General features: G+C 53.7%; 1 protein-coding gene across 2 annotated transcripts in view; it reads right to left on the reverse strand.

Moving 5' to 3' along the window:
* Positions 1-13,675, reverse strand: part of SPTB (spectrin beta, erythrocytic) — a 133,750-nt gene that overhangs the window by 79,856 nt on the left and 40,219 nt on the right. For both annotated transcript variants that reach the window (XR_012159281.2, XM_073346701.2), the window contains exon 2: positions 5,293-5,490. Coding sequence is in view for 1 of the 2 variants with exons in the window: in XM_073346701.2 (XP_073202802.2) it covers positions 5,293-5,440 (148 nt within the window). In the remaining variant the exon portion in view is untranslated. The remainder of the gene's footprint in view (positions 1-5,292; positions 5,491-13,675) is intronic.

Consider the following 13,675-nt stretch of genomic DNA (forward strand, 5'->3'; position numbering starts at 1 on the left):
ACACTTCATAGATTCCTACATTCCAAGGCCAGAAGGGACCATTGTGATAATCTCATCGGACCTCCTGGATAACACAGGCCAGAGACCTGCCCCCAAATAATCCCTAGAGCAGAGCTTTTAACAAAACATCCAGTCTTGATTTAAACATTGCCAGTAACGGAGAATCCACCACAACCCTGGATAAATTGTTCCAGTAAATTACCCTCACTGTTAAACATTTACCTTATTTCCAGACTGAATTTGTCTCGTTTCAACTTCCAGCCACTGAATCATGTTAGGCCTTTGTTTGGTAAATTGAAGAGCCCATTACCACATTTCTGTTCCTCGTTTAGTTACTTACAGGCAGCGATCAAGTAACCGCTTAACCTTAGCAAGGAAATTTTTGATTTTTCTGTAGAAATTCAAATACCAAAAAATGCTGGCTAAAAACCAAAACATTCCAATTTTGTAAATGCAGCATGCTGCTTCCCAGGAGCAGTTGTTCAGGTACTCTATCGTCCAGGCTACCTGCTCAGACTACATCTCCCAAGATGCACGCTGGTCCCCCCTCATGGAGAAGGAAAGTGATGCATCATGGGAGTCCCTGGCCATGGTGCATTATGGGAGATGTAGTCCAGCTGGGAGCCCAGCCCACAGAAGAGAATGGGGACATGAGGCACCCGAACTACAAATCCTACAAGGCACCGTTGCAACATTTCTGCATTAAAATATCTCAGGTTTTCAGCATTCAGTTTTTTGATGAAAAATGAACACTCTCCTTAGAAAGTAGAACTTTTTGCAAAAAAAACCACTTTAGTCCAAAACACAACTTTCCATGAAAAAAGCAAAAAGAAAAGGAGGACTTGTGGCACCTTAGCGACTAACAAATTTATTTGAGCATAAGCTTTCGTGAGCTACAGCTCACTTCATCGGATGCATTTAGTGGAAAATACAGTGGGGAGATTTATATACACAGAGAACATGAACAAATGGGTGTTACCATACACACTGTAACAAGAGTGATCAGGTAAGGTGAGCTATTACCAGCAGGAGAGCGGGGGGCGGGGGGGAACCTTTTGTAGTGATAATCAAGGTGGGCCATTTCCAGCAGTTGACAAGAACGTCTGGGGAACAGTGGGGGGTGGGGGGGAAATAAACATGGGGAAATAGTTTTATTTTGTGTAATGACCCATCTACTCCCAGTCTCTATTCAAGCCTAAATTAATTGTATCCAGTTTGCAAATTAATTCCAATTCAGCAGTCTCTCCTTGGAGTCTGTTTTTGAAGTTTTTTTGTTGAAGAATTGCCACTTTTAGGTTTGTAATCAAGTGACCAAAGAGATTGAAGTGTTCTCCGACTGGTTTTTGAATGTTATAATTCTTGACGTCTGATTTGTGTCCATTTATTCTTTTACGTAGAGACTGCCCAGTTGACCAATGTACCTGGCAGAGGGGCATTGCTGGCACATGATGGAAAAATTCCCATCTGCTCCAGTGTTTGTAGAGTGCCTAATGCAATGGGACTGCAGTGCTGCCTGTGGCAATTCAAGTTACTATTAGTAATATTAAACACGGTTAAGAATTCCCCCCCCCCCTCGGTGGGCCCAGCACCTGGTGCAGCGCAGGGCTGCTTCCTGCACTGGATATGGTTTCTCTGACGCTCTATCGAGGCTGCAGCTTAGCCAGCCAGAACCTCATGGCAAGCGTGTACCTGTGTCTCTACCCCCCTTCCTCTCCATGCATCCCGCTGTATTTGCACTGCGCCCAGCTCTGGGGTGTGCCAGGGAGCGCTTTCTGGCTACGGTGGGGAAGTGCATTTTGCCTTTGCAGCTGGCCGCGCTCTTTCCACCTTCAACAGTCTCATTGCTCCTTAGCGACAGCGATGGGCCGCAGCACAAAGCCAGGAGGGGGGAGTGAGTAATAACAGCACAGAGAGGCCGCTTTCTTTTCCCTTCCATTACTATTTTGATTAGCGCAGGGCTCGAGGTGGCCTCGGGGACCAAGCCTCCACTCCACTGGCTGCTGCACGAACAGACTGAAAGACACGCGGGCAGCTGGCCTTGCTGGCGGGCTCACTCCATCCTTTCCTGCTAAGAAAATGCTGTTGGGGGAGGGGTTTTCCCCTCCTCCAGTTGGCCCCACACATTAAAACGAAAGTGCCAGCAGGGCCCAGGGCCGCGGTGACCAACGCCACACGCACAGAGGGCATCTCTGCGGCGGGAAACAGAGTTACACGGAGTTTCCGGGGAAAACGCTACACGCTACACGCAGATGCTGTGCCAGGGTGGCTGGTTCCTTCATGGGCCAGGGGGCCTAGGGGCACCCAGCCCTGTGCAGTTAGCCCTGTGCAGTTAGCCCTGCCCCACCCCTCCTGCCTTGGGGTGGCACTTACAAGGAGCTCCTGTGGGAGCCAGTACTGGTCCAGCTGGGAGTGCTGGGCCGGACAGCGGCAGCTGGGCTGAGCTAACAGCTGCAGGCAGTAAAGAAACGGTGGGACCTGGACTGCAACTGGGAGCTCCTGACTCAAGAAAAGAGACACTGAGCTGGGGTTGGGCCCTGGAGGGCCAGTGTGTGTGAGGCCTAACTAGAACACTCCCCTCCTGGGGTGCAGTTTCATTATCATGCATGTGATGTGGCGTTCTCCCCTAAGCAAATGGGGAAACTGAGGCAGGGCACTGCAAAGCCGGAATGGGGTGCGTGGGAGGGGGGCGCCCTGTTACAGGCTGCTTCTCCTGAGCCACAGTGGCAGACGGGAGCCTGGTATATAGGAAGAACAAAATTAAACTATTTTATATATTTTATATATTATTTTATATAATAATTCATCAGTTTAAAGAATTTCCACCATGAATGGGTGTGAAGGCAGGGGGTGGGGGGTAGGAGGGTAGTGGGAGCCCTGAGCTGGGAAAAGCGTCATGGAAGTGGTTCTCTTCAGCCACCATCAAGACTTCAGGGTGTCAGGCTCCCTCCAGGCTGGGCCAGGAAACCAGCGCACTGGTCATTTCCCACATGTGAATTGCAGTTGGATGCAGGCGGCTCCTGACGCACCTTGTCTAATTGCTCTGCAGAGGGAGACGTGTCGTGTTGGATACTCCCCTCCACAGGCTTTGCGCTGCTTGCGTGGGCCTGGCAGGGGGCTGCTGCGTGGTGACGAGGTGGCAGACAGGCACTCCGCCACACCAATTCTCCACATGCGCAGAGCCCCCTACAGGCATCCTGCCAGTGGCGTAGCTTAGAGCACCCCCTTAGCTGCTCTAAACTCTGGGGCCGGGCAGCGCAGGAGCAGAGCGCTATGGCTGACTGCCTGATGACTCTCCGCCCTCCTCTGAGCCCTGGAAGAGTGGACAATTCCCTGCACAGAAAGGAGGCCTTAGATTTGGGATGCAGTTTGTCGTCAAGGCTCTGCATCTCTCCCTGAGACAGCAACAGCAGGGTGCAAAGGGATTCCAGGAGACACAGATGCCTGACCCGGGCTCCTAGTAGCTGAGGGAGGGGAGAAATGCTTTTCTGAGACTCTGTTTATAAATGTACAGTGAACACCATTCTTGGCTCTGTTGCTGGCCTGCTGGGTAACCTTGGGCAAGTCCCTTGCCTGCTTTGTGCCTCAGTTTCACCATTTGAGAAAGAGAGATAATGATCCCAACCTCCTTTGTCAGGTGCTTTGAGATCTACTGATGAGACGTGCTAGATAAAGGCTAGGTTCATTATTAACGAGGCCCCCTGCAAGTCTCTGCATTGTTCGCCCAGTGGAGGTGCCCTGGACAGCTCAGCCAAGGCGCCCAGGGAAAGCCGAAGGTCACAACAAAGGGCAGACAGCATTTTTCCATTGCGGCTGGTTTTCAACAGACGCCTGGGAACTTTGACTGAACGGTTTCCGAAAAGCGTCAGCTCCCTGCCGAAAATGGCCAGGGTTTGTCCAGAAAACAGAAGCACCAAAATCAAAATGATTTGGGCCCAGAATTTGGGGGTTTCTGATGAAAGGTTGAAATTTTCAGTGGAGAGGGAAAAAAGGAACAAAAACTTTGTCGTTTCTCACCAGCTTTACCCCCGACTCCCATTCCCTGCCAGGTCTGCCGGGCAGGCACCAGGCAGGGAGGGGTTCAATGGCTGGAGGGCAAAGGCAGCTAGGAGGAAGAAGTAAAGAGTGGCTGAGGGGTGGGGGAAATATTGGGAAATATTGGGAGGGGGACCTAGCTGTGTCCACAGGGGAGAGGAGGGGAGGGCTGGGCCGAGTCTTCATCTGGAAGATATAAAGGCCCAGAAAGGACAGAAGAACCTTGTAGGGTTTTGGCTTGTCTGGTGGTCAGCCCCAGTCCCGACTGGCCAGCCCTGATCTGGGATCTTCTCCGAACAGTTCTGTGTCTATCTGGCCATGTGTCTGAGTTCACAGGTGCTGACTTGTATTTTTGCCGGTGAGTTCTCCACCCCTGCTCCACCCTGAGGCCCCGCCCTCTCAATCCTGTCTCCTGAAGCCCCGCCCTCGCTCCGCATCTGTCCACCCCACTCCGCCCCCTTCCCTCCAAGAGCCTCCCGCCACCTGCCAAACAGCTGATTGGTGGGGCTGCTGAACAGCTGTGGCTGGTGGGTGCCGAGCACCCACTTTTTTTTTTGCAGCACCCACAGAGTTGGTGCCTATGTCTGTGTTACTCCTCAGCCCCAGAGACCCAGGCAGATTCTTTGAGCCTTACAGACAGCTACATGCCACCCCAGTAAGTTTCCAGCACCCTTAGGGCAGAGTTTAGTTCAAACAGCCAGTGACTGACCATCCAACCCCAGGGGTGGCATGTGCTCCACTTATTGAAGAGCTCCTAGACCAGGGCTGGCCTTACCATGAGGCGAGCTGAGGCAGCCACCTCAGGTGCCAGACTGTTGGGGGGTGCCACTAGGACCCAGAGTTTCAAAGTTTTGGCCCAAGCTAGGGGGCATGGGGGCGTCATTGGAGCTCTCCGCCTCAGGTGCCAAAATGTTGTGGGCCGGCCCTGTCCCAGGCCCCCAGAGTTCTTCTACCCAAGGGAAACCCTGACTGTCCCCTGTGCTGGGCTCAGGGGATCTGTTCTACTGCACCCCGCCCAGACCCCGTCCGCTGCGTTATTGGGGACCCGACTCAGCAAAGCATCCTCTCGCCAGCAAATCACGTGCTTAGTTTTTCAGTCAATGGGACTACTCAAAGTTAAGCCCGTGCATAAGTGTTTTCCTGAATCAGGGCCTCCGAAGGTTCAGCAAAGAAGAGGCCCAGAAGGGCTCCATCCAAGAGGTGCTGCGCCCCCGAGGGGAGACGGTGCTACCCAGCGCCCTGAGGAGTTAAGCGTGGTACCTGCCAGAGCTTTGATGCGGGATCTCTCGAAGAGCCTTGCAGAGCTGTTATCATTGTCCAGCTCATCGTCCGAGGCTTCCCAGCGCGCGTTGATCCGGCTGTACTGCTGCTGAATCTCCAAGTGATCATAGTCAGGGGTGGAGGTCATGTTCTGGGCCTGCCACAGCTGCTCTGGCTTCGGTTACGGGGAAAGGGCCCCTGCAGGAAAGCACATGGGAGCGTCAGCATCTCCCTGGGACACTGGGGGGAAACTGACGAGCCGCCTCCCACACACCGGGCTCATTCAGGGGAGACGCGCCGTGATGGCCCCGGCACCAGTTTCTGCCCCAAGCTCTGGCACTTCATGAAATATTGCAGCAGCCCCAGCAGTAGGACAGCCCGGCCGAGCTGAAGGCACTCGAGCCACCGTGCCCAGAAGGTGGAGACGTAAGTCACAAGAAGCCCCATCTGCTTGCGCCTACAGCTCTGCGGAGACTCACGCTGGGTCTTGCATAACGAGTCCTGCCAATAACCTGTCACTGAACTGAGTGAAAGTGACACAGCAGTGCCTGTCCAACTGGAGAAATGAGTGTTAGGAATATTATCTGGACACTAAGACCTTGATTCAGAAAAGCGCTTGAAAACATACTCGGGGTTGCCGATCCTCACTGTATATTTAGGCCACACCTTCAGGAATCCTGTGATAAGGCAAGAATTTCACCTTTAACTTTTTTTAAAGTATATTTCTAGCTCTCCTGGTTGCAGAGAAAAGCTGTAAAACATGACCTAAAGAATTACTTTTGGTTAAAATCTCCAGATTTTGTAAACCCGTCTCACACTATTCTAGGCCTGATTCGTGATTTTTGAAAGCTTCAGGTTGGCAACCCAGTTGCTTCACTTCAGATAAGTGCTTAAATTCCACTAATTTTAATAAGACAAGCATAGGTTTGATTTTAAGCCTGTGCTTAAATGCTCTCTTGAATCCAGGCCTACATCACCCTAGCAATACAGCTAAAGGAGTAGTGGTAAACACTGTGCCACCTTCGAAACACCACTGGCATTTGTACATCACTGTGTTATCCCAGCTGACCAGAAAGCCTGGCCTCAGGGAAATTCCAATATTGTTTTGTCCTGAATCAGGAGGAAAAGTTGACATATCAAAACAATGGAAAGTTCCAAAAAACGTTTGGTGTGAAATGTTTCGTGTCTGCACTTCGGATCAGCATATTTTGGCTTGGTTCTGTGAGAATCAGCGCCCACTGAGCTGCCACAGTGCCTCATGGGAGATGTAGTCCAGCCAGGCCCATAGAGGAGAGTGAAGGCATGAGGCACCGAACTACAGCTCCCATGAGGCCACACAGGAGGTCAGGCAGACATAGATTAATGTCGAATTGACCCAAACTGAAACATTTTCTTTAGGTTTCCTTTTTCCCCAGTGGGAAAAAAAAATAAAAAATTTTAGGTAAAATTTGAAAAGATTCCCCCCCAAATTGGTAAAAATCCATAAAAATTTGGTAAAACTCCATACATTTTTTACGGAAAGTGCATTTCCCATGGAAAAAACATTTTGTGGAACATTCCCGACCAGGTTGGCGGCTCCCTCAGAAAGTCCCTGTGAAACAGAAAGAGAGTTACGGGAAACAGCTTTCATTTTTTACAGAAGCCAAGACAGTGCTGGTGTGACTGTCCCAGTCCTGCGCCCTCCCTGAAGCCTGGCTAGATACCTGCAGAATGGGCAGTTGTCCTACACCAAAAAGTCACTCGATCACTTGTTACCTTCCCTAACAAGCCTGCCCTGGCCAAAGGCGTTTTGTTTGCAAAGACAAGGACTAATCTCTTTCTCTTGTAGGAAACCCAAAGGGGGAAGAGGCCAGGGAGAGGGGTCATCCCATAGCGAGCAACTGGCAGGGTGTCCCACCCCCAGGAGATCCAGGGATGCCCTTTGCTTTCCATGGAAGTGCAGCCTCCATGTCCACTGTTTAACAGCGTGCAGCAACGCTTCAAAGGAAGGGAGTAAAGACCAATCCCAGGTACAGTGGCTGCACCTAAAAACGAACCATCAAGCGCAAGGCCACCTCCCTGCCGGTGTCCGATGGTCACGCATGGGGCAGGACTGCCAGGTGGCAACGCACACTTTGACTCTCCAAAACACACTGCGGTGCCAGTGGAACAGAAGCAGAAATCGCACCATTTGGGTGGAGATTTTGAACGTGTCAAACTGGCTGCCACGTCTGGCCAGGCTAGATTTTGATTAACACTGGAAGACGGCCCAGTTCTCGCTGCCGACAAAACCCCAAGCCAGGAGCTGCAAAAACAAGCAGCCTAACTTTAGAGAGCAAGGGCTACTGTATCCACAGCCCCAAACTGGGCCCGGCAGCCCAGCGAGAGCTCTGGACAAGGATGCAGGAGGCCTGGATTCGAGTCCCCTATCTCTGCCACTGCCTTTCTGGGTGAGCCTGTGCAAGTCATTTCTCTACCTCCCCCTGCCTCAGTTTCCCCATCTACCCAGAGGAGATAATGATACTTGGTAAAGTGCTTTGAGAGCAAGTGAAGACAAGAGCTAGGTGAGAGTTGACGCAGGGTCTCCCATGTCCCTGAAGAGTTTCCCAACCACTGGGCTAGGTGGGGGTGGGATGAGATGCCACGCTGCCCCTGAGAAACCTTCCCCGTCCAAATGTGATCGCAACTGCTCTGTTCCTATGCAAAGGTCTCATTTCAACAAATCAGCTTTTTGCAATGGAAAAAACACTTTGTTGAAAAAATCCTTCCTGGCTCCGCTCCCTGCCCGCCGTGTACGGGGACGCGCAAGGGCACAGAATGGGAGAGCTGCTACCCAAGGAGCAGTCTCTCTCCAGGGCACCCCGCCCAAGGAAAGCGCCTGGCATGTGTCTATCATGGCCCCTTCGGGCAGACAGTGGACAGACTGACGGAGTTGGTTGGTCAAGCTCTGTCCATTAAAGACGGTGGAGTTGTGCCAGCAGAGAGCTCAGCCGGAGGGGTTTGAATGGGGAGTGCCTGCGAAGAGTCTATGTTTAATCTGCTAAGGAGGATTTGGTGTCTCATGCAGCTTGGAAAGAGCTCGTCTGGCGCTGGCTCATTGGGAGCGTGGCCAAGCCTCCGGGGGCACATCTGAGCTGCCGTCTCTGGTGTTACGGGAAAAGATGAATATATCAGCCTCCCAGACAGGAAGCCGCCAGGGACCACGGTTCCCACTATGTATGGATCCACTACCCCAGACCTCAGGGTCCCCTGGGTGCAATGCCCATTTCATAGCTGCTACCAGGCTCTGCCCTGCCTGTTTGCCCAGAGTCCCCTGTGTTGTTCTCTGGGGTTAGGCACGTCCGTGCTGCTGTTTTGTTTCCCCTCCAATGAGGAGATCCTGCCTGAGCTGTCCCAGCTCTGCGCTCCCACCCCTGGCCAGAGCAGCCTGAGTGCTGTGGCAGGGGACACAGGTGGCTTGCTGAAGGATGTACACATGGAAAGGAGGCAGGGCTGATGGGGGATGCCCAGATGCTCGGGTTTCAGTACAGGCTGGGGCTGGCTTTTGATGGGCAACAGATGGCTCGGAACAGATGGCTTAGTGCCTTTGGGGCGCCTGTGGCCCCAACCTGCTGCCAGTTCCCTGGATGGCCAACCCCAGCAGAACGCTCTGGGGCAGTCCCCGCCAGGTTCCCCTGCTCACAGCACCCAGCTCAGGGCAGCCCATGCTCCTGTGCTAACTGGACGGCTCCCGGGACTGCGGGGGGAGAGGGCAGTTTCCACTGTTCAGACATGGGTCAGAAGAGGCCAAAGCTTGTTCGCGTCTAGCTGAATGGATTTTCCCCCTCCTGCCAGCTGCCATGGTGCCCACAGGCCTGGGGCAGCATCCGAGTCCCCATACACCTAGGAACCCCTTCAAATGCCCCTTCCCACCCACCCCTGCTTCTGCCTCTTCCCCTCACTCATCTTGCGCTGATTTAAGTTGTGGCATTTCCACTGCCAGCGATGCGCGGCAGGGAACACGTTGCGTGACTGCAAAGTGCCGCCGGACTTTACTGCACTGTATAAAAATACTTACTCCCAGTCAGTGGGCCCCTGGGGGACAGGTGCCACATCCAACTGAACCCCAGCCAGGGTTGATAACGGGCCTGACAAAGAACAACCACAACAGCTAGTCCATCACTGATGGCAGTGTTACACCATGAAATCAGACCCTGCGCCAGGACGGGCCCGTTCAGCCTCGTCATCATGAGGAAAACGAAGCAGGGTCCTTTCCTTGTCACTAACCCCAGGGAAGTCCTAGTGTAGACACAGGCAGCTGGGAGTCTTCCCATGAGTTAGCAGAGGGAGGTAAGACCCTGGGCTCTCCCATAGGCCCCCTGGGCTTGCTGTGGTGTGGGAAAGCTCAGATACCCCTCGCCTTTCGCTGGGTCTGCCCCTGGTGTCGATTACCTTGTGTTGGCGAACGTACCGTCGTTATTCCTAGGCAAGGGCGAGGCGAGAAGAGGTTTGCCGGTACAGCTGTATGGGGGGGTTCTACCGGCAAACCCACCCGGGCACAGCTTACCCTGGGAAAAGGGGTAGCGCGCCGGAGTAGTTCCTACCAGTTCCCTGAGCCAAATAAGTGCACCCGCAAAAGCACTTTTCTGTCAGTGTAACTGTCTGCATCAGGGCTTTAGCCCTGCACGGAATCCCCCAGGACCGACACTGCTATGCCAGCGTGACAGAGACTCCGGCACATGTCCTGTCCCGGCAGTTCCTTGCCCAATGGTTTTCACCATAAATCGAGGCTAACGGAGGGTTCACTGAGCTGAGGAAGAGCCGGGCTGAAACGGAGCGGAAGGATCTAGCGGGGGGACGAGAGTTGGCTAAGCAGGTCTGGATTTAAGGGGCTTTCTGAGGTTCAGCCTATCACTAGTTACGAGGCAAACCGCCGTGGCCTATAGATCTGTTTTCTATGCGGGACCATTCCCTGGCCCCACCCACCTGCCCCATGTGCAGCCATTGATAGCAACGGGGCTTGAGTGGCTGCTTTAGAATAGACATTTAGCTGGTGTAAAACACACTATGCACAATACTATTAATTATTAGCATTACAATAGCACCTAGGGGCCCCAAGGCAGATCAGGGCCCTGTTGTAGCAGGTGCTGCCCAGACACACAGGGAGAGACAGGCCCTGCCCCAGCTGAGATCCAGGCCCCCTTGTGCTGAGCGCTGCCCAGACACACAGGGAGAGACAGCCCTGCTTCAGCTGAGATCAGGGCCCCATGGGGCCAGGCGCTGCCCAGACACACAGCAAGGGAGAGGCCCTGCCCCAGGTGAGATTACATAGACACACAGTGAGAGACAGGCCCTGCCCCAGCTGAGATCAGGGCCCCGTGGTGCCAGGCGCTGCCCAGACACAACAAGAGACAGGTCCTGCCCCAGCTGAGATCAGGGCCCCGTGGTGCAGGGCGCTGCCCAGACACACAGGGAGAGACAGGCCCTGCCCCAGCTGAGATCAGGGCACCGTGGTGCAGGGCGCTGCACAGACACACAGGGAGAGACAGGCCCTGCCCCAGCTGAGATCAGAGCCCCGTGGTGCCAGGCACTGCCCAGACACACAGCAAGGGAGAGGCCCTGCCCCAGGTGAGATTACATAGACACACAGGGAGAGACAGGCCCTGCCCCAGCTGAGATCAGGGCCCCATGGGGCCAGGCGCTGCCCAGACACACAGCAAGAGACAGTCTCTGCTCTGAAGAGTTTGCAGTCTAAATACACAGGGAAAGGAAACGTCTAAGTCACAGAGCAGATCGGTGGCACAGCCAGGAACCATACCTAGGTCCCCAGATTCCCAGCCCAGGGGCCTGCCGATGAGAACACTGACTCACTCACTGCACTGTGGGACGTTCCATTTCCTTAACCCCATGCAGCTGGGCTCCCCCATGGGCCCAGACCTGCACTGCTGTAAGCATGGCCGGATCCCAATAGACATGCAGCAAAGTTTTAATGGACGCTTCCCTGTGATGGGGTTTCTTTTGGGAAGGAAGCACACCCGCCTGGCTCACTGGGCAAATCCCTCCTTCCTGGGAGCAGCAGCCTTACCTCCTTTCCAGGAGGTGTTTGCCTCTCCCATGCTGGCCTGGCTGCCGGCTGCGACGCGAGGGAATGCAGAGACAGCACACAGCTGACCCCGGAGCGCGGCCTGGTGCCACGATCTCGCTCCCGTTCCATGTGAGGCATAGGGGAAGGGAAGGATGAGCGGGCCCTCTTATGCAGAACGCCTGTGGGGCGTGCTTCGTGAAAGCCACCTGCTCTAGCTCCCTGATCTGCATTCCCGATACCTTCCCCCCGCCCGCTCGGAAGGGCCCTAAGAGCTTGTCTGCACTTCAGTTTGTTGTGGGTCAACCTGAGGTGTTTTGTGTTAAAGTGCTCTGCGCCCACAAACAAAATATCTCCTTGCCGCTCCCCTGCCCAGATGATGGTCTGAAACCAGAGCAACCATGGGAATTATATACATGCATCTGAAGAAGTGGGTATTCACCCACGAAAGTTTATGCTCCAATACGTCTGTTAGTCTGTAAGGTGCCACAGGACTCTTTGTCGCTTTCATGGGAATTATAGAGGCTGATCCTGAGTCTCCATAATTCCATGACCTTCTGGTAGGAACATATCCCACAATGCACAGCACAAACAGTCCCCGAATGCATACAGACCAGCCGCTGAGCAATGCATCATGGGATGTCTGCTTAGTGCTCATTCTGAAAGAGGGGAGGCAGCATGAAACTTGATGGCGGGAGAGCAATGCAGCATATACAAACTGATTGTTGTGGATCACTTAACGTGGGGGGGAAGGGGGGAGGGGAGACCTTGCACCAAGTTAGAAGCGCAGACTTGCCTGCTTTGCCAGTTAACGTACTGAAGGGCAGCTAGGAGGGAGAAGGGCCGATTGCAGATAGCACTGGCTGCGGAAGAGCCTTCTCGGTGCAATCGAAGACTCAGGTCGGGAACCCAAGCTCTCCTCCGGTTCCCTTTTGGAAGCTGGCAGGCTGTTGAAAGCTGAAGTGGAGAGCGAAAGAACCATTTGCGGGTGTCGTGCTGGAGGTGGCCTGGCACAGAGCTCCCAAGGCGTGGCCTGACAACATTATCATCCGGCGCACTGAGCAGCGCAAGTGGCGGTATCACCCGGAGCAGCTGGAGCCAACCCGCCGCTATTCTGAGCGCACGAAGCAAGCTCCCCAGGAGGCCTCCTTCTCGGCCTGGAATTAGGAAGAGTGCTTCCCAGCGTGCCTGGTGTAGAAATTCCCCTCTAAAAGTAGCATGGCTCCAAATAGCTTGGCATGGGCGATATCAGCCCCAGCTGTCCTGGGCAGGGGGAGGTGCCGCATGCCCATGCGGGTCATTTGAAAGATTTAGGTCTGAACGGTTACTATCTATAACTGTCTGGAAGCAACCGTCAATTCAGAACGGGTCGGGTGTCTCTAGCAGCGCCAGTGATCATGGGCCCAGCGAGCCCCACCCGGGAGATTTAGGAAGATTAAAGTTATTCTTGCTAGAAAGAAAAGACATTCCAGGGGGAGAGAATCTCACCATCTGGGGAAACAGCTGATGTCAAAGAATGTTTAGACTCCCAGCAGACAGAGGAACTGCAGGGGAAAGGGAGTCTGGCATTTTAATTTCCACTCAGCAAAGCCCTGTTTTCCAGCTTTGGCCACCAAGTATTTCCTAGTGGGGAGGGCAGAGGGGGAGCAATACTTCATAGATCTTACGGGCAGAAAGGACCAGTGTGATCATATAGTTTGGCCTCCCCCATAGCACAGAACCATCCCACACCTCTTCTCCGCTACAAGTCCCAGGCCCGGGTGAGACCACGTCTGCAATACTGAGTCCAGTTCTGGTCCCCCACAGTTGAGGCAGATGAATTCCGACAGGACGCGGTGCAGAGAAGAAGCTAGTAGGGTGATCAGGGGAATGGAGGGCCGACGTTATGGATGGAGACTGGAAGAACTGGACTTGTTTCACCTGGCAAGTGCAGGGGGAGAGGATCTGATTGCTGGGGGACACCAGGGAGGGTGAAGAGCTATTAAAGATAACAGACAAAGTTGGAACAAGTAGAAATGGTGATAGACTGTCCAGCAGTGATCTGGGGCTGGGAATGAGAAAAGGTTTCCATCCATCAGAGGAGGGAGGTCCAAGAACAGACTCCCAAGAGGAGCAGTGGGGGCAAAGACCCTGAAGATGGGGCTGGAGTGGCTTATTTATAGGATTTTAGGGCAGGGTGACCTGCAACAGCTGAGATGGGACTCAATGACCCAGGAGGGCGCCTATGTCTGGTCGCACGAACACTCCTGCCAATCAGCGGTGACTGGGTGTAGCAGTTACTTAGCCTTGGCTGGAGAACAAAACACAGGGACAGCCGCTGCTCTTTGTCTCCCCATCAGACCT

The sequence above is a fragment of the Lepidochelys kempii genome, chromosome 6 (assembly GCF_965140285.1).
Source record: "Lepidochelys kempii isolate rLepKem1 chromosome 6, rLepKem1.hap1, whole genome shotgun sequence".
NCBI lineage: Eukaryota > Metazoa > Chordata > Testudines > Cheloniidae > Lepidochelys > Lepidochelys kempii.